The 24,371-nt window shown below is 64.0% G+C and overlaps 4 protein-coding genes across 5 annotated transcripts; 1 reads left to right on the forward strand and 3 right to left on the reverse strand.

Moving 5' to 3' along the window:
* Positions 1-130: 130 nt before the first annotated feature.
* On the reverse strand, positions 131-6,226 carry APBA3 (amyloid beta precursor protein binding family A member 3). Its single transcript, XM_058537565.1, has 11 exons — positions 6,118-6,226; positions 4,956-5,555; positions 4,832-4,871; positions 2,342-2,487; positions 2,182-2,268; positions 1,948-2,109; positions 1,517-1,690; positions 1,124-1,336; positions 584-703; positions 355-495; positions 131-279 (listed from the first exon to the last, which is right to left on the reverse strand). Exons 2-11 carry the CDS (start codon positions 5,526-5,528, stop codon positions 208-210), a joined length of 1,728 nt encoding a protein of 575 aa, XP_058393548.1. The 5' UTR covers positions 5,529-5,555; positions 6,118-6,226; the 3' UTR covers positions 131-207.
* Positions 6,227-6,632: 406 nt separating this feature from the next.
* MRPL54 (mitochondrial ribosomal protein L54) lies at positions 6,633-10,402 on the forward strand. The gene is made up of 3 exons (XM_058537723.1): positions 6,633-7,148; positions 7,855-8,020; positions 8,837-10,402. Exons 1-3 carry the CDS (start codon positions 7,031-7,033, stop codon positions 8,967-8,969), a joined length of 417 nt encoding a protein of 138 aa, XP_058393706.1. The 5' UTR covers positions 6,633-7,030; the 3' UTR covers positions 8,970-10,402.
* Positions 10,403-12,752: 2,350 nt separating this feature from the next.
* On the reverse strand, positions 12,753-13,894 carry RAX2 (retina and anterior neural fold homeobox 2). The gene is made up of 2 exons (XM_058537664.1): positions 13,679-13,894; positions 12,753-13,091 (listed from the first exon to the last, which is right to left on the reverse strand). Exons 1-2 carry the CDS (start codon positions 13,892-13,894, stop codon positions 12,753-12,755), a joined length of 555 nt encoding a protein of 184 aa, XP_058393647.1.
* A 2,871-nt stretch (positions 13,895-16,765) lies between these two features.
* On the reverse strand, positions 16,766-24,371 carry MATK (megakaryocyte-associated tyrosine kinase). Of its 2 annotated transcripts, XM_058537696.1 has the most exons (13): positions 24,223-24,371; positions 22,906-22,963; positions 22,394-22,507; positions 22,183-22,298; positions 21,880-22,099; positions 21,056-21,149; positions 19,837-19,902; positions 18,983-19,082; positions 18,825-18,909; positions 18,503-18,576; positions 18,179-18,374; positions 17,707-17,793; positions 16,766-17,621 (listed from the first exon to the last, which is right to left on the reverse strand). In XM_058537696.1, the coding sequence occupies exons 2-13, from the start codon at positions 22,912-22,914 to the stop codon at positions 17,382-17,384; spliced, it is 1,401 nt and encodes a 466-aa protein (XP_058393679.1). In that variant the 5' UTR covers positions 22,915-22,963; positions 24,223-24,371; the 3' UTR covers positions 16,766-17,381. The 2 variants fall into 2 exon arrangements, with proteins under 2 accessions (XP_058393679.1, XP_058393680.1); XM_058537697.1 differs by lacking the exon at positions 24,223-24,371 and having other exon boundaries at positions 22,906-22,980.

Here is a 24,371-nt window from a genome sequence, read left to right on the forward strand (position 1 = left end):
GTGGCTTCCAGGGAAGACAAGGGGCCCGAGTCGGGTCCTGCCTTCCTTCTCGACCCCACAGACCCCAACCTGAGACCTTACCCGTTCGCTAAACTTTTAATTCTGTACAGAAAATAACAGAGGGCTGAGAATCCTTGGGGCCCCAGCCGGCCGCAGAAAGTTCCAGAGCCGGGGGGCTAAGGCACGGCGGCGGGGCGACGGCGGCCGTCAGAGGTACACGGGCTGCTCCTGGCCCGTGAGCAGACGGTAGGTGGCAGCCGGCATGGTCTTGATGTGGACCTGGGGGGAGAGGGGGCAGCTCAGGCCGGGCCTGGCAGCGGGAGGGCCCCCCCCCAGCCCCCCGGCGGCCCGCACCTCGACGTGGGCCTCGGTGAGCAGCTCGATGATGCGGGCGTGCGGCGTGGCCACCACGCTCTGCCCGTTGATCTCGATGATGCGGTGGCCCACGCGGACGCCCCCACGCTCGGCGATGCCCCCGCGGAGCAGGCTGCAGATCTGGGGGGACAGGGCGGGCTGGCTGCTCAGGGGCTGTGCTCAGGGCCACCCCCTCGGCCCGCCGGCCCCCTGGTCCCCCGGGCCTCACGATGCCGTCCTCCACGCAGAAGCCCAGCTGCTCGCGGGCGTGCGGCCGGCGGATGATGGCTGTGGTCACCGGCGGGCAGTGGACGATGCTGAGAGTCACCAGCGTCTGCGACTTCACCTCCTGCGGGAGGGACGGGGCTGCTGGCCTAGCTGGCCTCAGTTTACCCTCCCGTAAGACGGAGGTCTGGATTCTGGAAGTCCCCTTGAGAAGCGGTTCAGAGCAGCCTCGAGCGGGTGGCCTCGGGGTGAGAACTGTGTGACCCCGCCCCTCCCTGGGCCTCAGTTTCCTTGTGGTCAAAAGCAAGTTTCTAAAAGCATCCACCAGGAAAGGTTGGACACCTTCAGTTACACGCTGCGTGGACCCTGTCTGACCTGTCCCGACCCGGCCAGGCCCACCCCATCCCTGGGCCTCAGTTTCCCCTAAGTGCACGCGCGGGTGGGACTCTGTTCCACACCGGCCCTTCTGGCCAGGAAGACCTCCACGGGAGCGTGGGGAGGCGGCCGGCCATCTGGGGCCCGGGGCGGCCCCCGGCGGACTCACGCGGACGGCGGCCTGGCAGGCGGCCAGGGGCAGCCCCACCAGGCTGTTCCCGTTGATGGCGGTCAGGCGGTCCCCGATGCTGAGGGCCCCGGAGCGCTCGGCCGGGCCGCCGTGCAGCAGGTTGGCGATCACGGCCGTGGGCAGCAGGGACCCCCAGCCCGACTCCACCAGCGCCACGCCCAGGCCCTCGCCCCGGCGCTTCTCGATGCACACCTGGGGGACACGGCGGCCATGGGTCCCCGCACCCCGGGGGGACGCGGGTGGGCGGGGGCACGGGGTCCATGCACCCCGGGGGGGACGCGGGCGGGCGCGGGGTCCATTTACCCCCCCGGGGGCACACAGGTGGGCCCGAGGGCCGCTCGGCGGGGGCCGGCGTGGGGGCCGGCCGCTCACCTCCCTGCAGTTGTCGCTGTTGGAGAAGTGGTCCAGGTCCCCGTTGTGGAGGTGGCCCGGGCCCGCGGCCTGGCTCTGCGGGGCGGCCCGGCTGGGGTCGAGGCCGCTGTCCCGCAGGAACTGGCTGTAGGCCACGGCGAAGGCCTGGCCGATGGCCTGAGCGATGAGCTGGGCCTGCGGGACGCGCAGTCTCTCCGGGGGGGCCCGCCCCGCCCCGCCCCGCCCCCTCCCCCTCCCCTGGGCCAGCCCCCCGACAGCCTCAGAGCTGAGCCCTCTGATCCCCAGGAGCCACAGACCCGGGAAACCAGCCGCCGTCTTGGGGGTCCACAGGGGGAGAGACGGGGGGGCCCCCCCAGTCTTATTCCCCCTGGAGGGACCGGACTACCCGGCCCGACCCCCGCGTCCCCGGGACCCCCGGAGCCCGCGCTCACGTCCTGGCAGTGGAAGACGTGGCAGATCATCCTGCAGAGCGGGGGGCCGCGCGCCGAGGGGGCCGCGCGCCGGGCGCGCCCTCGCCGCGCCATGAGCACGAGCACGCGGCCGACGTCGGCGACGTAGCAGACGCTCCGCAGGCTGTGGTCCATCAGCGCCTCCTGCGGCGGAAGGGCGCGCTGGGCGGCTGCAGCCCCCGTCCCCCCCGTCCCCCCGCGGCCGGGCCCCCCTACCTGCGCGTCGGCCGTCAGGACCTTGACCCGCCGGGTGGAGACGAAGAGCTCCACCTCCGTCATGGGCTGGCTCTCCCCGTCGGGGGCCTGCGGGCGACCGGCAGGTGGGCTGGGCCCCCCCCCCGCGCCCCCCGCGCCCCGGCCCGCGCGCCCGCCTCACCTGGACGCGCTCCACCGCCTCCTGCGCCTGCGCCCTGCGCGCGCTGGGCGGCGGGCTGCGCTCCGACAGCAGCTGCGTGGAGCCCAGGTACTTGGCCCCGAACATGACGCCGTCCAGGAGGTCTTCGTGGTCACACGGCCCGGGCACTGAGGCGACGGCGGACGACGGTCAGCCCGGGGCCCCGCTCCCTGAGCCATCTGGAAGCACCGAGCTCTACCCCACGGGTCGGAGCTCCTGAGCCGCACGGGGCCACACACTGTCCCAGCGTCCCGTGAGCCAGAGCCGCAGAGCAGAGGCTCGGGCCTCACAGATCTAGAACCCTCCATCACTCTAGAGCCGCCTCTGTCCACGGCTCAAGGACCCCCAGGCAGAGGACCCAGTTTGGAGAGCTTCTGCGAGTCCAGAACCACGGCCAGATCCAGACACAGCTCCAGTGCTCACAGGCACCTCCACCCCGTGTTTCTAGAATTCCGCGATCAGGCCAGAACCAGACGGCCCCACTCTCGTTTCTAAAACAGGCCGTTATAGAACTGTAGTCAACTCCACTGGGTGGTTCTGGAATTCTCATCAATCTAGGACTAGTCAACTCAACTCATTTTTCTAGAATTCTCTCTAATCAGCCCAGGAACACAGGCAACTTGACTCCATGGTCACAGAACTGCTCAAGCAGAGTAGAAAGAGGTAACTGTCCTCGTCTCTAAAACTCTCACACTGTCCAGAACCCCAGATGGCTCCGATCCACGATTCTAGAACTCCCTGACAGGTGTCAAACCACAGGACTCTGCCAGGGGTTACGGAAACGTACATCACTCCAGAATTATAGACTTTTCCACTCCGTGATTCTAGAGCTTCTTAATCATGACAGCATCGGGTAGCTCTTCCTAAGGTTCTAGAACATTCTCAAATAGTTCATGACCTCAGCTGCACCCAGTGCTCCTAAGAATTATCTGAACAGTCTAGAAACAAACAACTTGCTGGTGGTTCTAGAATTCTCCTGACCCAGCCCAGAATCACATAGAGCTCTGCCCCCACGGCTCTAGAATTTCCCTGAGCCACCTAGAACAAGACAGCTCTGTAGCAGTTCTAGAATGTTCTAACCAGTATCCACTGCTTTTTGGTTTAGAACCACAAGTATAGGCCCCAGTTCTGGACACTCTACGTGAATTTAAGCCACAGCCAGCTCTGCCCGTTGTCCTTCACGACCTAAGCATTCTGGAACAAGAGACAACTCCACTCTGGGGTTCTAGAACTAGGCTAATATGGTAGCCACAGGTGGATACTGTGCCCTTGAAATGTGACCACTCCAGACTGAGATGGACTATACGTGCAGAACGCAACTGAATTTCGAAGACTTAGTATGAAAAATATGTAAGATAATTGTAAGATACCATGTGTCAAAATAAATATTTTAAATGTATTAGATTAGTTAAAATGTTAAGTTAATTTTATCTGTTTTATTTTTTATGTGGATAACTAGAAAATTTAAAATCACATCTGGCTCACATTATATTCTTATTGTATAGCATGGCTCTGGAACTTTGATTACTCCAGAATCAGATGGCCCTGTCCATAGTTCTAGAACACCTCTTGTTGCTCTAGAACTGTGGATAAGTTTCATTCACCGTGGTTCTAGAACTCCTAGTCTGAGTAGAACCAGACAGCTCTGTTCAGCATTCCAGATCATCTCATCAACCCGGGTTCCTTTAATCTAGAACCACAGGCAAAAATGGCAAGTTCTAGAACTCCCTAGGTGAGTCACAGCTCCACCCATGAGTCCAGAACCTTCTGGAACTACAGGTCCAGATCAGCTCCCCTTCCCACAACCATAGAACTTGCTCTTTGACCTACAGCCTCAGGTAGTCTGGGGGGACATTCTAGAACATTCCAGGTGGCCAGAACTGATTCTTCCAATCCTTTAGGGCAGCAGAGGTTGGCAAACTTTTTCTGCAAAGCGTGAAACAGTAAATATGTTTGTCCTCAGGGGCCAGATGGTCTCTGTCGCAACTACTCAGCCCGGCCGTCGTAACACAAAAGCCGCCACATTTGACACATAAACGAATGGACATGACGGTGGTCCAATAAAACTTTATTTGTGGACACTGAAATTTGAATTGTGTATCCTTTTTACGTGCCAAGAAGTATTCTTTTTTTTTCAATTCTTTTCCAACCATTTAAAAACGCACAAGCCACCCTCAGCTCACAGGACACACCAGAACAGGCGGCGGGCCAGATGTGGTCATTTGCCAACCTCTGCTCTAGAACGGAGTGCCACCAATCCCGAAGTGCCACCTGCCCTACCACCCTCGACTCCTTCTAGAACATCATCAAGACTGTCTCTACTCTCCTAGGCCATCTGGAATCTACTAGAAACCAACCTCACAGCCTCTCTGGAAGCAACTCCTTACTGGCAAGCTCTGTCAAATCTGGGAGCCTGAATGGGGGTGTTCTGAACCCCTAAGTCGCTGGGCCCAGGGTGGGCAGGACACTCACCCTCCTGGAGGGCAGGGCATGATGCCAGGGTCTCGGGGCTCTGGAAGGAGACAGAAGAGGGGCAGGCCTGAGTCCTGGCTCGGCTCCCGGCACAGAGGAGGCCCCGGGGCAGGACAGGCTATACCTGGGCGCTGGCCGGTGGCTCTGCAGGAGCCACCAGAGGCACAGTCTCCAGCCAGGGTTCCGGGGAGCTGCTCGAGCTTCTGCTGCCACGTCGCTCGGCAGACGCTCCCTCTGTCCATTCCGGGGGGCCGGGATCCTCCTCCGGGGCCTCGGGGGGCTGCAAAAGGTGAGGAGCAGGGTCCAGGGGCTCCTCGGAACACGAACAGGAAGGAGAGCACTCCTCGCAGCGCAAAAGGTTCAGCAGGTCGTCCCGGCCGGCCTCGGCGGACAGCAGCCCATGGGCATCGGCGACGTCCTGGGGGGCCAGGCCGCGGCCAGTGGCAATGTGCAGGGGGCAGGGGGGTCCCTCCGGGGACAGGCCCACTAGATCACCCGGCAGAGCCTCAAACTGCTGCACCAGGTCCTGGATACTCGGCCCGTCCAGTTCCATCTGACTCAGGCTGCTGGGGTGTCCCAGCGGCGGGTCCCACTGGCAGTCAGGGGTGGGGTCCTGAGAGGAAAGGGCATCCCTGGGCTCCTCCAGGTCCATGGCCGGAGGCCCTGGAGGGGGCTGGGAGGCCGTCAGGAATTCCATGCCTGGACCCCAGGCTCAGGCTAGCATCTGAAAGAGAGAACACATAATTTAAGCCCTCCATACCCTGCAAGGAAGGGTCTGCTACGATCCCCATTTTCAGATGGGGAAACTGAGGCACGGAATGAGCAGCTGTAGGGCAGTGGCTTCCCAGGCTCCAAACCCCGAGGATTCCCCGGCACCCGTCACCCAAGCCCTCTCCCCATCCGCGGACCCTGTTCACCCCAGCCCTGGTTCTCCCGAATCTTCCTCCCGCGCGACGTGGGACCCGGGGTGGAGACCCCATAGGTTCAGGTCCCCGAGACCCCGGACTCAAGATCCCAGACCAAGACTTCAGACCCAGGACCCCAGACTTAATACCAGAGATCCGAGACGCCAGAAAGCAGACCTTTATCTCCGAACCTCCAAAGCCACGATCCCGATCGACCCGAGACCCAGACCCGGACCTCAGAACCCATCCTAAGGACCGAAGTCGAGCCTAGAGCTAAAAGTTAAGACCGCAGTCCTCATGCAGACCCCACACTCAAGACTTCGGACCCCTGACGCCAAACACCGGCCCCAGACCCCGCTCTGTCCCGCGGGGCACACTCACTTCCCAAACCGCGGTGACCCCAGCCCGCGCAGCCGCAGGACCCGGCGCCCCGGGCTCGCCCTGTTCTTCCCAGCCGCCGCCACTTCCCTGCGCCACTGGGCATGCGCACGATCGCGGGGCCTGCTGGGAAATGTAGTTCTCCCAGCCATCCTCGCCGCGCGCGGGCGCTAGGTGTCGCACACGGGTTCGAATCCCGGGCCTCCATGCGTGCAGCGTGGGAGCCCAGGCTGGCCTCTGGGCCTGTTTCCTCAACTGCAAAGTGGGATGCATAATCTCTGCCTGCCTCCTAGGGCTGCGGCATTTTTCCAAGGGATAGCAGATGGGAGAAATGGGACTGGAAAATACTAAAGGAGAGTGAGAGGTGGACTCTTTCGACTCCGGGGACACCGGAAGCAGCGCGGGGACTCTATTGTAGACGGACTTCCGGTTTGGCTCACCGTAGAAAGGCCGAATAGCGCGTTCTGGCTTAACTCTACTTCCCTGAGCCTCGGCTTCGATTGTAAACTGGGGATAATAATAGTGCCTACCTCCTAACTGTAAGGATTAGAGATAAACTAGTTAAATATTTAGCAATAGGGCCAGAATATAATGAGTCTAACATGTGTGACCTATTTATTACTTTTAGGCTTTAAGTAATCGCTCATTGAATAGAATCAGGAATGTATAAGGTGTGATCTTTGGAGTAAATGGTAACTAACTGAAGAAGGGCAAGAAGTCAACGAAACATCCTTTGAAAGTCGCCTCATACAGTAACTGGGGATACCTATAAAAGTTTAAATAAGTCACAAGAAATGTACGCCTAAGGCTGGAATACTACATTTCCCAGAAATCTCTAGGAGCCTACAACTCCCAAGCACCCCTTGGCCGCTGACGTCTCTCGGAAACGTGCACGTGTAGGCGCGCGGCGTGCGTTATGGCGGCCAGACGCTTCTTCGGGGCTACCCGGACCTGGGCCGGCTGGCGAGCCAGGGAGCTCCTGGACCCCGCCGATCCTGGAAGACTCCTTGTACGGGATTATGCCAAGAGACCGGGTGAGCTGGGTTAAGAAGGACCAAGATACGCACGGTGGGGACATTGGGGAGTTGCTAGTGCGCAGGCGCTGGTTGGGGATGTGATTCCTAGAATCAGTGCGCAAGCGTAAAGAGGGCGAGCCTACGCTAGACTCAGGCGCAGTTTGAGGGAACCGCGGGCGCGATTGGACTCAGTGCGCAGGCGCCAGTGTGAAGCCAGAACGGCCAGTGAGGAGGGTGTGGGTTACGTGGAGCAAACGCTCTTCACTGCGCAGGCGCGGGTCTTTTATTTTTTATTTTTTATTTTTGGAGGCGGTTGGAGAAGGTCATGAATTTGGATCCCAATCCTGTTTCTGCCGCCAAATCACTGTGTGACCTTGGGCAAGTCACCACCAGAAATTCGAGAACGCAGTAGGGCCCATCTAAGTATTAACCGCTTAAGCAAAACCAATACCGGGTTACTTAAATTTGAGCTGGATACAGCCATGCCTGATCTCCTTTGTTGAAAGGAGGGAATGGACAAATATTAGGCTTTGAAGACACATAGCAGCACTTTCTCCGTGATATACACAGAAGGACTTGGTCACTCTGAGTATCAGTGTCCCACCTGACATCATTTTGAGTGGGGCAGACAGGGTCCAGGGCCCCCCGGGGACAGAGGGGTCAGGAGGGCAAGGCTGGCCCCCCCGGGCGGATCTGGCTGAGACGACTCTCCCCCGCCCCGCAGTCATCAAGGCGGGGAAAGGCGGCAAAGGCGGCGTGGTCAGCGAGGCCCTGAAGGACCCGGAGGTGTGCACGGACCCTGTGCAGCTCACCACGCACGCCATGGGCGTCAACATCTACAAGGCCGGCCCCGACGTGGCCCTGAAGCCCGACGCGGAGTACCCCGAGTGGTGAGTGGCCATCGGGACACCCTCCGGGGGAGGTGGGCCGTCCGTGGAGCCTCATGGTGACACCCACCCGTCCCCGGTCTGGGCCTTAGTTGTCCCGTCTGTCAGTGGGGTCACACCCCCCTCAGAGGGTCTGGATGCACGCAAGTGCTTAAAACGAAGCCCTTTTTTTAAAAACAAACATTTATTGAGTGCCGACTCTATGCCAGGCCCTGTTTTAGGCACTGGGGATGCAAAAGGGCACAAAACAGGCCAAAGTCTCTGCGTTTGTGGGGCTGGTCTGGGAGGCATGCAAGAAGCAAATGAGGAGGCGAATGTGGTGGTGACCCTCCCAGGAAGCCGGAGAGCGAGTGACGGGGTCAGGGGGGCCGATCAAATCTGAGGTTTCGAGGAGGGCTTCCCTGGGGAGGTGATGCCAGATCAAGACCTGAGTAGGTCTGAGGAGCTTCAGAGGTGGAGGGAACAGCTAGTGCAAAGGCCCTGGGGCAGGACTGCAGCTGGCTCATCAGTGGAACAGCAGGGAGTAAAGGTGGGGTGTAGGGGAGACTGGGCAGGGGGGTGACGGAGCCCAGCCCCCGCAGGGCCTGGGGGCTTCAGGGAGGACTTTGCTCTTGGCCCCGAGAGCTGGTCATGAACGCCACTGATCTGACCCTCCGAGCTGGGGAGGGCTTCGCGTGGCTGAGCGGGCGTCACAGGCGGACAACGGCCGGGAGGCAGGAGAGGGCTTGGCCTGTCCCCCTCGGATACCGGCGCCATGGGGCTGGGACCTGGGGGTGGAGGGGGCTGCCGGCCGCCCTGACTCCCGCCCGCGCCCGTCAGGCTGTTCCAGATGAACGTGGGCCCCCCCAAGAAGCTGGAGGAGCTGGACCCCGAGACGCGGGAGTACTGGCGGCTGCTGCGGAAGCACAACATCTGGCGTCACAACCGGCTGAGCAAGCAGCGGAAGTTCTAGCGGGGGCGGGACCGGCCCCGAGGACCCTCCCCACCCGCCCCCACGGAGACTCGCTTTGCCTGGAGGAATCAGGCTTTTCCCAGGGCAGAGGGGGCCCCGTGTGCCCAGCACGGTGAGGCTGCCTCAGGGCCCCGGGGGGCCATAAAGACCCCTGGGGCCCAGCCTTGGTGGGTGCCGTCTGAGATGGGCCGACGGCGGGGAGGTGGCACTCAGACCCGGCGCCCAGGGCCCCGGTGTCCACCCCCGGCTGGGCTTCTGCAGGCCCGTCTTCGCCTCCAGGCCTAACTGGGCTGCTCGCTCTGAGTCCAGGACCCCTCCCACTGCCCCGCAGGCCCCTGTGCCCGTCCTCGAGGGGGAGGGCTTTCTAGCCAAGCTCCTCTTGGTTGCAAGGGAACCAAACCTGACCCAGGCCGTCGGAACCAGAAGAGCCTTTGTGAGCCTCGGGGACTGAGATGTCCAGGAGGAGCTCTGGCTTCAGGCAGGGCTGGATCCAGCTGTTTCAATATTTGGATGTGTGTCTCTTTCTCTCTCTCAGTCCTTTTAACCTCCAGTGGGTAGTTCCCAGGCAGGGGTGGCTTCAGGGCTCCTGGCTGACACCCCCACCCCAGCTCAGTAAGGACCTTCCTTCCTGCCAAGGTCATGGGGGCTTTCTTCACTGGCCAATCACTTGAGCCCAGGGACCTGGGGCTTCTGAGCATCCCCCTGTCCACCCCCGCCCGCACCCCAGCAGGAACCACATCCTGGAGCCGGCAGTGGGCACCGTGAACCTGACCCCCAGCCCACGTGAGAAGCGCGGCTCCCGCCTGCCCTCCTGTCCTGCCCAGCCCGGAAGGAGGGGTTTGGGGGCAGGGTCCCAGGGGGCTGGCCCTTCACCAGGGTCTGCACAGCCCCGCCCTCTCCTGAGTAGGTGCTTGTGGGGAGCGGGCACCGCCCGGTGGGACTAGACCAGGGCACTGCCCCTCCAGGACCTGTGCAGGTTGGGCGCCGGGTTAATTCCTCCCGGTCCCAGGAAAATGAGAGCCCTCATCCGCTTAGGACTCTGCCAAGCGGATTACTGCACACCTGCCCGCCCTGCTGGCCCGCCCTGGGCAGGCCGAGAGTCCCAACACTCTCATGCATCCCCCTGGCTCTCAGGGTAGAAACCAAAGTTGTCACGGCCATCAGGCCTGCACCACCTGCCCCGTCCCCTCCCGGCCCTCCTTCCTCCCTCTCCCCCTCGCTCCCTCTGCTCCAGCCACACAGGCTCCTCGCTGCTCCTCCAACACACCAGGCCTGATCCTGCCCCAGGGCCTTTGCACGGGCTATGCCCTCTGTCGGATTACTCTTCCCCCAGGTGTCCCCATGGCTCCCTCCATCTCCAGGTCTCTGCTCTGAGGTCACCTTGTCTACAAGGCCTCCCCTGACCACTTATTAAATTGTAACTCTGCCACACACTCCTGGTCGCCCTCCCTGGTTTTATTTTCACCCTAACACTTCACCACCAGCTGGCCGTTTAGGTTTTACTTATTTATTTAATCGTGCTTCTTGTCTCTCTCCCGCTGGAGTGGCAGCTCCCTCTGGATAGGGGTCTCTGTTCACCGTCACGTCCAATATTGGATGGATGAATGGATGGATGGATGGATGGATTGGATGGGTGCGTAGGTGGATGGATGGACGGATGGACGAGTAGACAGATGAATGAATGGAAGGATAGATGGATGACGGATGGGTGGGTGGATGGGTGGATGGATGATGGGTGGGTGGATGATGGATGATGGGTGGATGGATGATGGATGGATGGATGGTGGGTGGGTGGATGATGGATGCGTGGATGATGGATGATGGGTGGGTGGATGGATGGATGATGGGTGGGTGGATGGATGGATGGATGATGGGTGGGTGGATGGATGGATGGATGATGGATGGATGGGTAATGGATGGATGATGGGTGGATGGATGGATGATGGGTGGGTGGATGGATGGATGATGGATGGGTGGGTGGATGGATGGATGATGGGTGGATGGATGGATGATGGCGGATGGGTGGATGATGGGTGGGTGGATGGATGGATGATGGATGGGTGGGTGGATGGATGGATGATGGGTGGGTGGATGGATGATGGGTGGATGGATGGATGGATGATGGATGGATGATGGGTGGATGGATGGATGATGGGTGGGTGGATGGATGGATGATGGATGGGTGGGTGGATGGATGGATGATGGGTGGATGGATGGATGATGGCGGATGGGTGGATGATGGGTGGGTGGATGGATGGATGATGGATGGGTGGGTGGATGGATGGATGATGGATGGGTGGGTGGATGGACGGATGATGGGTGGGTGGATGGATGATGGGTGGATGGATGGATGGATGATGGGTGGATGGATGGATGGATGATGGGTGGATGGATGGATGGATGATGGGTGGATGGATGGATGATGAGTGGATGGATGGATGATGGGTGGATGGATGGATGGATGGATGATGGGTGGGTGGATGGATGGATGATGGATGGATGGATGATGGGTGGATGGATGGATGATGGCGGATGGGTGGATGGATGGATGGATGATGGGTGGGTGGATGGATGGGTGGGTGGGTGGATGGGTGGATGGATGGTGGGTGGATGGATGGTGGATGATGGTGGATGGGTGGATGGGTGGGTGGATTGATGGATGATGGGTGGGTGGATGGATGGATGATGGGTGGATAGATGAATGGATAGATGGATGGGTGGATAGGTGGATGGGTGGATGATGGATGGGTGGATGAACGGTTGGCCCGGCTGCTGCAGTGTACCCACGCCATGGGCCTGGGGCTCATGTGAGGGGCCATCTGAGAGGAGATGAGCAGTCATGAGCCCCAGTGGCTGTGGGTCTGGTGTGAGGATGGGAAGTGAGCCTGTGGTCACTTCGTGGATGGAGCCCGAGGGGACGGGGTGCTGGCCACTTGCTGCTTCTGCCTGGGCCCCCCCCCCCGACTCCAGCCCTGACGGGGGCTGCCGCGCCCCACAGGGAGATGCCCCCTCGCGCCCGCGCTGGGCCAGCCCCAGGCATCAGTCATACCCCATTCCTTGGCCCCCAACAGCCTCCGTGTCCTGGAGCCCAGCCCGGCCCTGGGTGGGGCGGCCCTCGTGCCCTGATGGGCCTGGGCAGACATGGCTGGGTTGGCCTCGCTGGGCTGGGAGACGTGACGGGGTCTGTGGCCGGTGAGGACAGAAGCCACATGTTGGTAGAGGGGGCAGGGACGGGCAGTACTCGCCCGGTGTCAGCCAGTCTCCACCTGCGAGTCCCCTGTGAGCGCCCGGCCTGGGTCCCACCGCTTCCCATGCCCGCGGGGACCGAGCGCCGTGCCTGCGGTGGCGGGGTTGGGCTGTGAGTCTGAAAGCGGCTCCAGCCCCTACTGGCTGTGCCCCCTCAGGAGACTGGCTTCCCCCCTCTGGGCCTCCGTCCCCTCCCTGTAAGGTGGGGCTGATGGCCGTGCCCGCCTCGCACGGCTGCGTGAGGGCCCGGGCCGGCCCCAGGGGCACGCGGCGAGCGGGAGCGAGAGACGAGGAGCCGGCAGAGGAATTCAGTCACGTCGACTCACAGAACGAATGTCCCAGCGGCTCCTGGTCGCAGCGTGACGGTCCGAGAACCTCAGGATCCCCCCACACGCCCACTTGACAGACGGGGAGACTGAGGCCCCGGGGGCAGAGACTCCACTGAGGTCGGCCAGGGCCCCACCTTACAGGCATTCTCTGGACACCCGTCTCCCTGCCAGGCCGGGTGAGGCGGGTGGGGACCCGCGTGGACCGGGCTCAGGCGGGGGGCCAGGCCCTGTCCAGAGCCTGCGGGTGCTCCTTGGCCAGCAGCCGCAGCGAGGCCTCCTCCAGCGCGAAGCCGTCCGAGAAGGCCGGCCCGAAGGCGTGCGGCCCGAAGGCCGCCTGCAGCCCGGGGCCCGGGCCCAGGAGGCGCGGGAGGCCGGGCACGGCCGGGGGCCCGGGGCCCAGCCAGGGCTCCAGGGGCAGGGGCACGGCCGGAGGGCGGGCAAACGGCAGGGCTGGGGCCTCGGGGAGCCGCGGGGCTGCCACGGCCCCCGAGCCTGACTCCAAACGTTCCTGGCGGCGCCACTTGGCCCGGCGGTTCTGGAACCACACCTGGAGCGAAGAGAGGGTGCCCCCGGCTCAGGGCCAGCGGGGAGCGGCCAGCACGCTCTTCCCCACTCACGTCCCTTCCCACCTCGCGGGGTTCTGCCCGCTGTCTAACCCGACTCCCACTTGCTGCAGCACCAACATATTTTGTTGTCTGCCTCAAGGAGAGATGGACCCCTGCCCCCTGGCCTCCATCAAATCACCCCAAGTCTTTTCTGAATCCGGTCCCTCCCTGTCCTTCTCTGTGCCCAGGCCCCCTCAGGTTCCCTGGTCTCTCCCGACCCCGGGCATGAAGTCCAAGCCACTCAGATCAGCATCCGAGACCCTTCATGAGCTCTTTCTCAGCTCCGTTTTCTGCGCCCCTTTCCACCCGCCTCCCACCCAGCTCAAGGGAAAAACCTCCAGTTTAACCCTGCATACCTTTGCACAGGCTGTTCTGGATGCTAGAAAACGCACTCTCTCCTTTCCAGCTGGCAAACTCCTACTCCAATGTCAATGCCCCAGTCAGCATGCCCTTCTCCGGGAGGCCTTCCCGGTCTCTCCCTGCCCTGTCCCGCTCGGGCCCCTCCCAGGTGGCTGAGGGGCACCCTCACCTGCACGCGCACCTCGGGGAGGCGCACCTTGGCGGCCAGCTCCTCGCGGCTGTAAACGTCTGGGTAGTGGGAGGCCTCGAAGGCCCGCTCCAGCTGGTGCAGCTGGTAAGTGGTGAAGGTGGTGCGGTTCCTCCGGTGCTTCTTCTTGGGGGCCTCCTCGCCCGGCCCTGGCCCCCCGCCCTCAGCCGCCGGCCCCTCTCCCGGGCTTAGGAACATGGCTCCTCCTCGCCCCCACCTGGTGGGACGGCAGCAGGAGAGACGGCAGTGAGACAGCAGGAGGGACGGCCGGCTGGGGGGGTCAGGGGAACCCCCGACACCTGCAGCGTCTGGGGTAGGACGTGGAGGGGCTTGTCCCTCCCCCGGGGCCTGCGTCCATTCTGCCTCCCCAGCCTCTGTCCACCTCGGATTCTCTCTCTGTCTCTATCCCCACTCCCCGCTCTTCTCTGAGTCTTCTGTGTCTGTCTCCCTACATCTCTGTCTGTCCGTCTGTCTCTGTGTCCAGGACCCCAGGAAGGCAGGAGGCTGGGACGCTGACCCCACAGAACTTCCCTACCCCGCGTTCTCCGCCTGGGGGCCTCTCTGCACCCCCACCTCCCACCCACACCCGCCCACCCGGCGCTTACCGCCCCCAGCAGCCCCTCCTCAGCCCCGGTGTCCGGTACCCACGGGGCTCCGGCCCCAGCGGGCCCAGCGCGGCGTCTGCTGCCCGCCGGCCCTGCCAGCCTGGAGGGTCCGGGTCAGCGGGGGGATTAGCCCGAGGTGATTAATTGACGGGGGCCCTCCCGCCTGGCCCTGGCTGCTCTGAGCCGCAGAGGGAGGGCAGGGCGGGCGGAGGGCTGGGGCTCTGGGTGGGGGGACACCGTCAGCCTGGGTCTGCCATCCTCGCCGTAGGACCTCAGCTAGGCTCCCCTCAGGCCTCAGTGTCCCCAGCTGTGACACAGCGACACCAGAACTTACCCCGTGGGGCTCTCACGAGGATTCAGGGAGCTCCTGAAAGGAAAGGGCATCGCACAGGGAATGGTATACAGTGAGTGCTTAATGATTGCCCACCTATGACTGTGTTTATGAGCCGGGGCCAGAAAAAGCCCCTCTTAGATTCTCAGGTGTCAACAGGGCACGGAAGCTGAGGTCCCAGGAGGTGAAGGCAGTTCCAGTCGGCTCCCCCCGGGCACTGAGCAGGGCAGGGCGCAGGGGGCATTTTAGCTGGGTTTTGAGGTGTGAATAGAAGTTCATTCTTCATTCAGTCAATATTTATTGAGCACTTACTGTACACCAGGTACTGTTCACAGCAGCGAAGAAAACACAAAAATCTCGGAGCTGACGCCTTAGTTGGGGAGACAGACAAACAGCAACTTGATAAGGGAAATGTAGTTTCAGGGGGTCAGGAACCTAGCGAGGAAACTCAGGCAGGGGAGGGAAGGGGCACGCGGGTGGGTTGCTCTCTTAAGGAAAGTGGTCAGAATGGGGGATCCACTGGGAGCCATGGGAGGTTGTGGAGCAGGGGAGGGACACAGGCCGATGGCATTTTGGACGAGTATCTACTGTGGGCAAGATGGGAGGCCAGGAGACGCCAGGTCAGGGCCGTGGGGATGGCAGGGCCGGGGGGAGAGGGGGGACCCGAGAGCAATTCTATGGAAGAAAGTTTGGAGAGGAGGAAGGGGCGATACCCGGGCCCGTCTTGGGGATGGGTGGATCATGGGATTGTCACAGGGGCGGTGGCCCGAGAGTCAGAGCAGGCTCCAGGGGAAGCCCCCGAGACTGGCTTGCCAACCCCCCAATCCAAGGAGCCTTGGGGCTCAGGAAGGGGCGCCCTGAAACCTGAGAGGAGGGGGCTGGGGTGACGGGGCGAGGCGAGGCCGGGAAACGGCTGCTGGGCGGGAGGGAGGTCGTCCCGGCAGTGAGGCGGGAGACCCAGGCCCACGGATGGACCCGAGAGCGAGTGAGAGAGGAAGTAGATAGATCCTTCCGGAACGTCGGCTTTGAAGGAAGAGACTCACAGAGAAAGAGACAGAGACAGAGACAGGCTCACACGTGGAGGGAAAAGGGGCGACCAGGCCCCGGAGGAGGCGCCGGCTGTGGCTCCCACGGGCCCAGGAGGGAGGGCGGGGGCCGGGCGGGCAGGGGGCTTAGCGCCGACGGCTGAGCGCCTGAGCCGGGAGGAGGCCCCAGACACCCAGAGCCCAGGCGGGAGGCGCTCCCGGGGGCCCGGGCCGCCCCCTCTGTCAGGTGGCTAGGGAGGATAATGCCCCTAATGGCCCCATCACTTTAACCCACTAACGCGCTGCTGTTCTCAGCCCCCAATTAGCTGACTGGCCGGGGCGGGGGCGGGGGGGGGCTGGAGGGGGGAGGTTAGGAGGAGCGGGAAGGAGGGGTTCGGCGCGGGGCTTTGGGACTTAGCGGGACGACGAGGCTGAAGATGCAGACGCTGTGTCAGCTTAAAGGGCCGGATTAGGGGCGGGGCCGGGCCACAGGCAGCCCCTCAGCTGGATTAGTGAGGCCAGGCCACTCCCGGCCCCCGCCTCCCACCCTTCATGTCCCCCCAGGAAGAACCACTAAACCCCTCCAGGTGCTGGTGGGGAAACTGAGGCCAGAGGGTGGGCGGGGCCTCGGGGGGCACCACACAGCAGCATAACTTTGGGGTGTTTCTCCAGCTCGGGGCAGGGGTGGGTCAGCCAGGGGAGGGCGTGCCGTGGCCTGTGTCCCCTCCCCAGCTCGGGGGGTCCTGGGGTGGGGACCCCGCCCACCCTGGCCAGAGGCATCCTGGATCCTGCCGCTCCAGGCATCCTACACGCTGGTTGGGAACACGAACTGAGGGAGGGTGGCTGATAGCCCACTGGTGTGACCCCTTGGGGTCCTCACCCCCCTCCCCAGGAAAAAACACCTGATCACAGAGGAGGCTGCTGTAGGGGAACCAACCCCCCGGTCTGCCCGGGATGGTTGGTCACCGCAGGCCACACAGCTAGGGGGGCGAGTCAGGATCCAAAGCTGGGGGTGCAAGCCCGGAGCCCCAGCCCCCCGAGTGAGAGCGCACAAGAGGGCCAGGGCCTTGGGCCAGGCGCTCGGCTGGCATTTCTCGGCGAGCAGGGCCTGGCTGCTGGGCTGTGACAGCTGGAGGACGCGCGGGTGGCCGCACGGGGCATCCCCAGGCAGTGCTGATGCTGCAGCGGCGGACCCTCGGGGACACGGACCCCCGCGGCCGCTGGCACTCTCCCACAGTCCCCAGGGTCGGGGCAGTGTCCTCACCGCTGAATTCGGCACCCACAGGGGGACCGAGGTGGGGGACCCGGGGGTGATGGCGAGAGGGTCCACGGTGGCTGTGCTCTCTGGCCCAGAGGGTCTCGTGGCTCCGTCCCCGGGGAGCTGTGTCCCCACGGTGGCTGCAAGGTCCCCGCTGGGTGGACCCCTCGGTGGGCAGATGACCCAGCAGGCGGGTCGCCCAGGGCTGAGTGATGGGGGGGCCCGGTGTAGAAGACGCCAGGGGGCACAGACAGACTCAGACACCCACAGTCCTCGGAACCAGTCTTTATCGAGGTGCTGATCCTTCGCCTCCCGGCTCTGGGGTCCACGGGCTGCCCGGAGCCCCCACGCTGGTCGGCCTCTGCGCCGTGAGCCGGGGGGCAGCTCGCCAGCCGTGACCCTCCTTGGGCCTGGCCTGCACCCAGCCGTGCCCCCCACTCTCTGGGTCGTCTGGGGCTGGGCAGAGTCAGGGCTCCTGGTCTCGGGGTGAGGTGGAACCGTCCGCGTCCTGTCCCCCCGTGGGGGCCGAGGCGCCCGCGCTGCGCAGCTCCCGGGCCAGCTTCTCGGCGAGTTTGCGGAAGGGCGGCCGGCGGGCGGGCTCGGCCTCCCAGCAGCTGCCCATGAGGGCGTGGACGGGGCCCGGGCAGCCCTCGGGGGGCTCCATGCGGTACCCCTTCTCCACGGCCTCCGACACCTCCTTCAGCGACTGCGGGCAGAGGGCGCGCGGTGTGGGCCAGGGTCAGGGCCACGGCCCCCACCCGCACAGGACCCAGTGCCCCGACCCCGCTCACCATCTTGGGGTATGGGGCCCGGCCATACGAGAAGACCTCCCACAGCAGCACCCCGAAACTCCACACGTCCGACTTGCTGGAGAACTTCTGTGGGCCCAGACCAGGGTGAGGAGGGACCCGCCACCCCGGGCTTCTGCTCCAGCTCCTGCTTCCTCCAGGAAGTCCCCTGGGGTTGACCTTCCCTCCCCGAGTCCCCTCTAACCAAGAGGGGCTCAGACTCAGTGCAGGGAGCAGGCCCGGTTATTCCTGTCCTCAGCGCCTGGCCCAAGTCTGTTTCAGAAGTGGGGAAACTGAGGCCCAGACAGGGTCACACAAGGGAGAGGCCAGACCAGGCTAAAAGGAACAAGTGTGGGTCAATGCTTACCAGGGAGGCAGAGCCACTTCCCCTGGAGGTTCAGAGAGGCCAAGACAGGTGCCCAGGGTCACACAGTGGAGCTGGGGCTCCAAGGGCCCAGAGGCCGAGGGGGCTCACCCCGTGTTTGAGAGCCTCGGGCGCTGTCCACTTGACCGGCAGCCGGCTGGAATCCAGCCCCTTCCGCTCGGCCTTGGCCAGGCCGAAGTCGCTGACTTTGGCCACCAGGTCCTCGGAAACGAGGATGTTGCGGGCGGCGAGGTCTCGGTGCACCAGCTTCTTGCTCTCCAGGTATTCCATGCCCTCGGCCACGTGCCTGGGGAGGGGGCCGCGCAGGTGGGCTCCGGGGCCGGGCCGCCAGCTCCCAAGGCCAGGCTGCTCCCGGCTCTGCGCCTCGGTTTCCCCGTGACCCTGGAAGCCCCCCAGCCCCGGAGCCCCACTCACAGGGAGAACTGCAGGAGCTGAGGGGTGTTCACGAGGGCCCGGCCCCGCGTCCGTAGGAAGTTCACCAGGTTGCCCTGTGGGGGCACACGGGCCGGGGCTCGAGGCTGCTCGGCCACGCCACCCGCCCTCCGCCCGGGCCCCGCCCACTCCCTCGCCCCGCCCCTTGTCCGCACCGAGGCCCCGCCCCCACCGCCCGCCCCTTGCCCTCACCCAGGCCCCGCCCACCGCCCCCTTGCCCGCACCCAGGCCCCGCCCACCGCCCCCTTGCCCGCACCCAGGCCCCGCCCACCGCCCCCCCTTGCCCGCACCGAGCCCCGCCCACCTTGCTCACGTGCTCCATGACGATGTAGAGCCCCTGGTGCAGGATCACGCCCAGGAGCCGCACCAGGTTCTTGTGCTGCATCTTCCTGGGGGCGGCAGGGGTGGTGAGGGCGCGGCCGGACCCTCGACCCAGGACGCCTCCCCGACCCTGGGACTCACGTCATGACCGCCGTCTCGTCCAGGAAGGCCTGGGCCGTCACGTCACACTTGATGTTCTTCACGGCCACCTTCTGGCCCAGGTACTCGCCCTGCAGGACGGCTGGGGGCGGGCAGGGGTGGGGACGAGCTCAGGACCCCACAGACGCACGGACATACCCCTCACACCGACCCCCACGGACGCCAACGCAGCTGCCGGTTCCCAGGCCCGGAAACCCCCTCGCCCCTACAAGACGCCTGATCAAAGAGAATCATCTAAGCCAGGGGTCTGCAAACTGCGGCCCGCGGGCCACATCCTGTCCTGTCACTGATTTTTGCAAGGCCCACAACCTCAGAGTGGTTTTTACATTTTTAAATGGTTGAAAAATCAAAAGAATAACAAAATTTCAAGACACGTGAAAATTACACGAAATTCACATTTCAGTGTCAATAAAGTTTTATTGGCACACGGCCCTGCCCATTAGTTTACCTGCCATCTGTGGCTGCAAGCACATGGGACAGACTGTCTACCATGCGCTCCGGTCCTTTACAGAGAAAGCCGGCCATCCCCTGCTCTAAGGCCTGGAAGCTTCCAGAATAATGATTCCAGGGAATGGCATTCCAAGCAGAGGGCCCAGCACGTGCAAGAGCCCTGAGGCATGAAGGAATCACTCGCATTTGCTGGGTGCCCGCCAGAGTAGTTCACTCCTCACTACAGCTGAGTTAACCCCCTTCCATAGAGGGGGAAACGGAGGCTCAGAGACAGGCATCGTGTGTCCTCCGCTGCACAGCAAGTGGGTCTTAAATACGGATGTGAATTCATCTCTGTGACCCCAAAACCCGAACATGCCCCCCACCTTCCTTCAGGCCCCGCTCACCTCCAAACTCGCCCTCGCCGATCTGTGCTCCCAGCGTCAGATGCTGCAGGTTCAGCAACCAGCCGGCTGTGGGGCGAAGACGCGGTCAGAGGGCAACAGGCCCCCAGCCCCCAGGCGGGGGCTCCACCTGGTGAGAGACCAGGCGGTGTCTCCACAGCGCCCCGGCCGTGGGCACACATCCAGTGGCCACGGCTCCCAGCAGTGGCCCGAGGGCATGTGCGAGGCACCCCACTCCCGGTGCCAGGCGTCATGGGGTCAAAGGCAACAGAGCCCACCACCGCTCAGGGTGGCCCTTCTCTCCTCGACCTGGAGGCTGTGTCCCTCCAAATACCCCGCCAGCTCCTCCCTTGACAGTCCTTTACCTCTGGCCACCCAAGGACACACACAGAGCATAAAAGACAACAGACGCAGAGACTGGTAAAGCTTCCAGAACCTTCCGGAATCTTCCAGTGCTCTAAGAAGTCATCTGTGCTGTGGCCTCCCCGATTTTTAGTATCAAGCACGCCTTGTTCTCCCTTCCTCTAGCAGGTTCTGTGGGCCGCCTCCTCTTCCTCCCCAAAAGCCCCCCTCCAAATCATGAGCCCTTAGGCATGATCAGGCACGGTGACACCAGCCTCCCCCCCGGGGGGGCCATCCCCAGGATGTCCAGATCTCCCCAGGAGAGACACATGCTTCCAAGGAGACAGCCACGATCACCAGGTTTGACAGGGGTGGCCATGGTAGGCCGCATTTGCTTCGGGCCTCGGGTATTGAGGGTTTCACTGCTTGGGGAATGGACAAGCATTTCAGGTGAAGGGAACAGAATGCACAATGGCACAGAGGCAGGAGAGGAAATGAGGAGTCACAGCCCAGGGGGGCATGGAGGAAGGGCCCTGCAGATGAGGCAGGAAAGACGCCTCAGCCACAACAAAAGGTTCTGGAAGGCGGTGGAGCTGCCGGGCCCCCCTCCTTCAAGTGGGGGAGCGACGTGGGTGGAATTTCTCTGTGGGCAGAGGCGGAGAGGAAGCAGGACGCCCCCCCCAGGAAAAAGGTGGTTTGATGGGTGGGCTTGAGGCTCGGGGTGGGGGGTGGGGGGCGACATTTCACAGGTGTTAGAACCCGGCCATGGAGGGGATGTGGGAGGGTGGGGAGGCAAGGCTCAGAGGCAGGTTTCTGGCTCAGGTGACGTGGCCGCGGCCATGCGCCCGGGGCCGCGCGGGCGGGGAAGGGCGCGCCTTACCCTTGGCCAGCTCCTCCTCCGCCGACCTGGTGCCCTGTTTCCTCCTGGGTTTCACGAGCCGCGTGCAGATGGCCCCCTTGTCTTTGCTGTAATGCTGCAGGGTGGGGCGGGGCAGAGGCGCGTGAGCCCGACCCCGGGCTGCGGGGAACCCCTGCAGCCCGTCCCCTTCCCAGGGGGTCTCTGGGTGGGGTGGGCCGGAGCTGGGGAGGCGGGAGGAAAGGGGTTTGGTTCTCGCAGGATGAGTTGGGCTCGTTTCCATGGAAACGGAGAGGATGCAGGAGAGGAGGAAAACAGGAGGATCCTGGGGAGGTGGGGGGGGTCTCTGGATTCGTGTCAACTTGGAGGTTCCTAGGGGTCCCCAGAGGGCCACCCCAGTCCCTGGAGGTGGAACCCCGAGGACTCAGACCACCTCTAGGGTTGGTGGTCCATGGAGGCTAGCCCCTCCTACTCCACAGTGAGGAGCATGCGCCCTGGGGGTCCCAGGTGCACCCAGCTGCCGGGATGGGGCGGGGTCTGGGGTCCCTCCATCTCGCTTTGGGAAGCACGTGACTCTGGGGGTCCCAGGTGCACCCAGCTGCCGGGATGGAGCGGGGCCTGGGGTCTCTCCATCTCGGCTTTGGGGAGCACGCGCCTATGGGGGTCCAGGGCCCACACAATTGCCGGGAAGGGGCGGGGCCTGGGGTCCCTCCATCTCCGCATTAGGGAGCATGCGCTCTGGGGGTCCCGGGTCCACCCAATTGCCGGGATGGGGCGGGGCCTGGGGTCCCTCCATCCCGGCTTTGGGGAGCACGCAGCTCCGGGGGTCCGGAGCCGCGAGGCCGCACCTCCACCATATCCATGAGGTTGCAGAAGCAGGCGGCCTCGTCGATGGTCAGGTGGCCGTCGCGGTGCAGCACGCGGTAGTGGATGACGTCGCGGCCGAAGCTCACGCACAGCACGTAGTCGCCGGGGTGCCGCACGGACTCGCGCACCAGGAACAGCCCGTCCTCGGGCGGCTGCAGCTGCTGCACGGCCTCCTGGCCCGAGATCTTCCCGTGGAACCACCTGCGGGCGGCGGGAGGGCGCGCTGGGCCGGGCTGGCCGGGGCCCCCGCCTCCCCCCGCCCCCGGGGCGTCCCCCCCACTCACGGCATGAGGCTGAGCTTGGGGTCCGCGGACAGGGCCTCGCGCTCCCGCAGCGCGCCGGCCGCCAGCAGCCCCTCCTGCCCGCTGGCGTGGTGCTTGGCCCGGTACCAGCTCTTGCTCTACCAGGGAGGGAGCCAGGGGTCGGTGTGTGTGTGTGGGGGGTCCTGACGGAGCCCCGTCCCCCAGCGCGCCAGGCCCTCCAGCCACCGCTCACCTCGCAGGCCTCCAAGATGGTGACCACATCGCCCTTGCGGAAGGCCAGCTCTCCCGGCTTGGGGCGCGTGTGCTCACACTTGGTGATGCATTGGGTGCCCGGGGCCCAGCGCCTCTGGGGGGGGGGCACAGGGCCGCATGAGGGCCAAGCGGGGCGGGGGGGAGAGGACAGGAGGGAGACAGGACTGGAAATTGAGCAAGAGACAGCCAGCCACCGAGCGACGGGGAGATGAGAGACAGACAGCAAATCGGATGGCGACAGAGACAGTAAACAACGGAGAGGAGGAGAGAGGGCAGGGCGCAGCCAGCAGAACAATATTAGTCACCAACCCAGGGGCCCAGGACCCAAGGTCAGAGAGAGAAGGCGAGAGAAAGTCAACACGAAGGGAGCGAGAAAGACTGGGCAGACACTGGCTGAAGGGGCCCCGGGTGGGAGTCTGGCCCCCCGGGGAGCTGAGGGCCTGCGGGTGTGGACTGAGTCGAGAAGGGCTGGGGACAGGCTGGGGTGCTCACCGTCGGCATCCTGCCTGGGAGGGTGGGGGTGCCCGGCGCGGAGGAAGCGAGGCCTCACCTGGGGAGGAGCAGAGACCAGCTGGAGAGCTCAGATTCCAGCCGGGCTGGGGCCCCAGCGCCCTCACTACCACTGTCAGCCCAGCCAGGTGGAGGCGACAGCCGGCGGGCATCCTCGGGGGTGGGGGTCCAGGCGCTGGCTCCCCAAGGCCCTGTGGGGAGGTGGTATGTACCGGGGGGAGCTCCTTAGCAAAGTCAAAGCCACGAACACCAGGAAGGGCACCATGGAGCCTCGCCTCGCCATGGTCCCCAAAGGGAAACTGAGGCACAAGGTGGGCACAGAGCAAGTGGCCACGGGCTGGGGCGGGGGGGGGGGGGAGCGTCTGGCTCAGGCCCCAGCAGCCCGCATGGTGCGTGGGGAGCTTGGTGCCACCTAATCGAGCCTCCTTCTTCCTCTTTTCTGGTAAGTGGGCAGGGGCAGGGCAGGGAACAGAGGATGATGATTCAAGGTCATTCCCAAGAATCCGTGACCCTGGCGGGGAGCGAGGGGACGAGGGCCATGCAGCCCTGCTGGGCTCCTCTGGCTGCCAGCTGAGCCTCTCTGATCCGCCCCCCCCCACAACCCAGGAGGGACACACACATTCACTCACTGCTGCTGGGGTGCCGGCATTTCCACCCCTGCCTCCCCCATGGACCCCACTGCAGGGGGCTGGTTGGGGGGGTGAGTCTGCGTCTCCAGTATGCGCCCCCCAAAAGTCCCCAACCTCACGTGTACTCGCACGCATACTGATCCGTGTACACACGAGCACACACACAGGTGGACAGAGGTGCCCACAGCCGCGCGGGTGTGCAAGCAGAGGCACGTTCCCCTAGAGACACGTGTGCACCCCCGTCCACACGTGTGTACACACGCACAGATGCTCGGACATCGGGAAACCTGTGTACCTGTCTCCCCCAGCGCACACACAGACCCACACTGGAACACCTGGGCGCCAGACACAGGGCCACCCGCGCACGCAGAGCGACACGCAGGGCCGCGCACACGCATCTCGGCCACACGCGCACATCCTCCACGTGGACGCGCGGATACACACGCCCGGGGGCTCGCAGACGCGCACACCCGCAGCCAGAAAATACCCCCACCCCGCGCCTGGTCGCCTCTAGCCACCGCCCGCCCCGGCCGCGTACCCGCCGCGCGCCCCGGACGCGCACCCTCGCGCGCACACCGGCCCCGTCCGCGCACGCCCGGGGTCCCCCTGGAGCCCTCCTGGTCCCCCGCTGCCCCGCGGTCTCTCCCCCCATCCCCGCCGCCGCGCTCACCTGCTCAGGGGGCGCCCCCGGGCCGCGCCCCGCGCTCGCCCCCAGGAGGGCCCCCGCGCGCCGGCTGCGCACCCCGAGGCGGCCTCGGCTGCACAACTTGGAGCAAGTTGCTCCGTTTCCTCATTTTGGGGGGGGGGAGGACTGGGGTG

The sequence above is a fragment of the Diceros bicornis genome, unplaced genomic scaffold (genome assembly GCF_020826845.1).
Source record: "Diceros bicornis minor isolate mBicDic1 unplaced genomic scaffold, mDicBic1.mat.cur scaffold_67_ctg1, whole genome shotgun sequence".
Lineage (NCBI taxonomy): Eukaryota > Metazoa > Chordata > Mammalia > Perissodactyla > Rhinocerotidae > Diceros > Diceros bicornis.

Excerpts from the sequence above, each read along its gene's own strand:
- APBA3 (XM_058537565.1), bottom strand. The coding sequence starts at position 5,528 with ATGGAATTCCTGACGGCCTCCCAGCCCCCTCCAGGGCCTCCGGCCATG. Across the intron at positions 704-1,123 it reads CCTGCCAGGCCGCCGTCCGC|GAGGTGAAGTCGCAGACGCT; the intron begins GTGAGTCCGCCG and ends TCCCTCCCGCAG. Across the intron at positions 496-583 it reads TCTGCGTGGAGGACGGCATC|ATCTGCAGCCTGCTCCGCGG; the intron begins GTGAGGCCCGGG and ends CTGTCCCCCCAG.
- MRPL54 (XM_058537723.1), top strand. The coding sequence starts at position 7,031 with ATGGCGGCCAGACGCTTCTTCGGGGCTACCCGGACCTGGGCCGGCTGG. Across the intron at positions 7,149-7,854 it reads GGATTATGCCAAGAGACCGG|TCATCAAGGCGGGGAAAGGC; the intron begins GTGAGCTGGGTT and ends CCCGCCCCGCAG. Across the intron at positions 8,021-8,836 it reads GACGCGGAGTACCCCGAGTG|GCTGTTCCAGATGAACGTGG; the intron begins GTGAGTGGCCAT and ends CGCGCCCGTCAG.
- RAX2 (XM_058537664.1), bottom strand. The coding sequence starts at position 13,894 with ATGTTCCTAAGCCCGGGAGAGGGGCCGGCGGCTGAGGGCGGGGGGCCA. Across the intron at positions 13,092-13,678 it reads TCCCCGAGGTGCGCGTGCAG|GTGTGGTTCCAGAACCGCCG; the intron begins GTGAGGGTGCCC and ends TCTTCGCTCCAG.
- MATK (XM_058537696.1), bottom strand. Across the intron at positions 18,577-18,824 it reads TCATGGAGCACGTGAGCAAG|GGCAACCTGGTGAACTTCCT; the intron begins GTGGGCGGGGCT and ends GTGCCCCCACAG. Across the intron at positions 17,622-17,706 it reads GGGCCCCATACCCCAAGATG|TCGCTGAAGGAGGTGTCGGA; the intron begins GTGAGCGGGGTC and ends CTCTGCCCGCAG.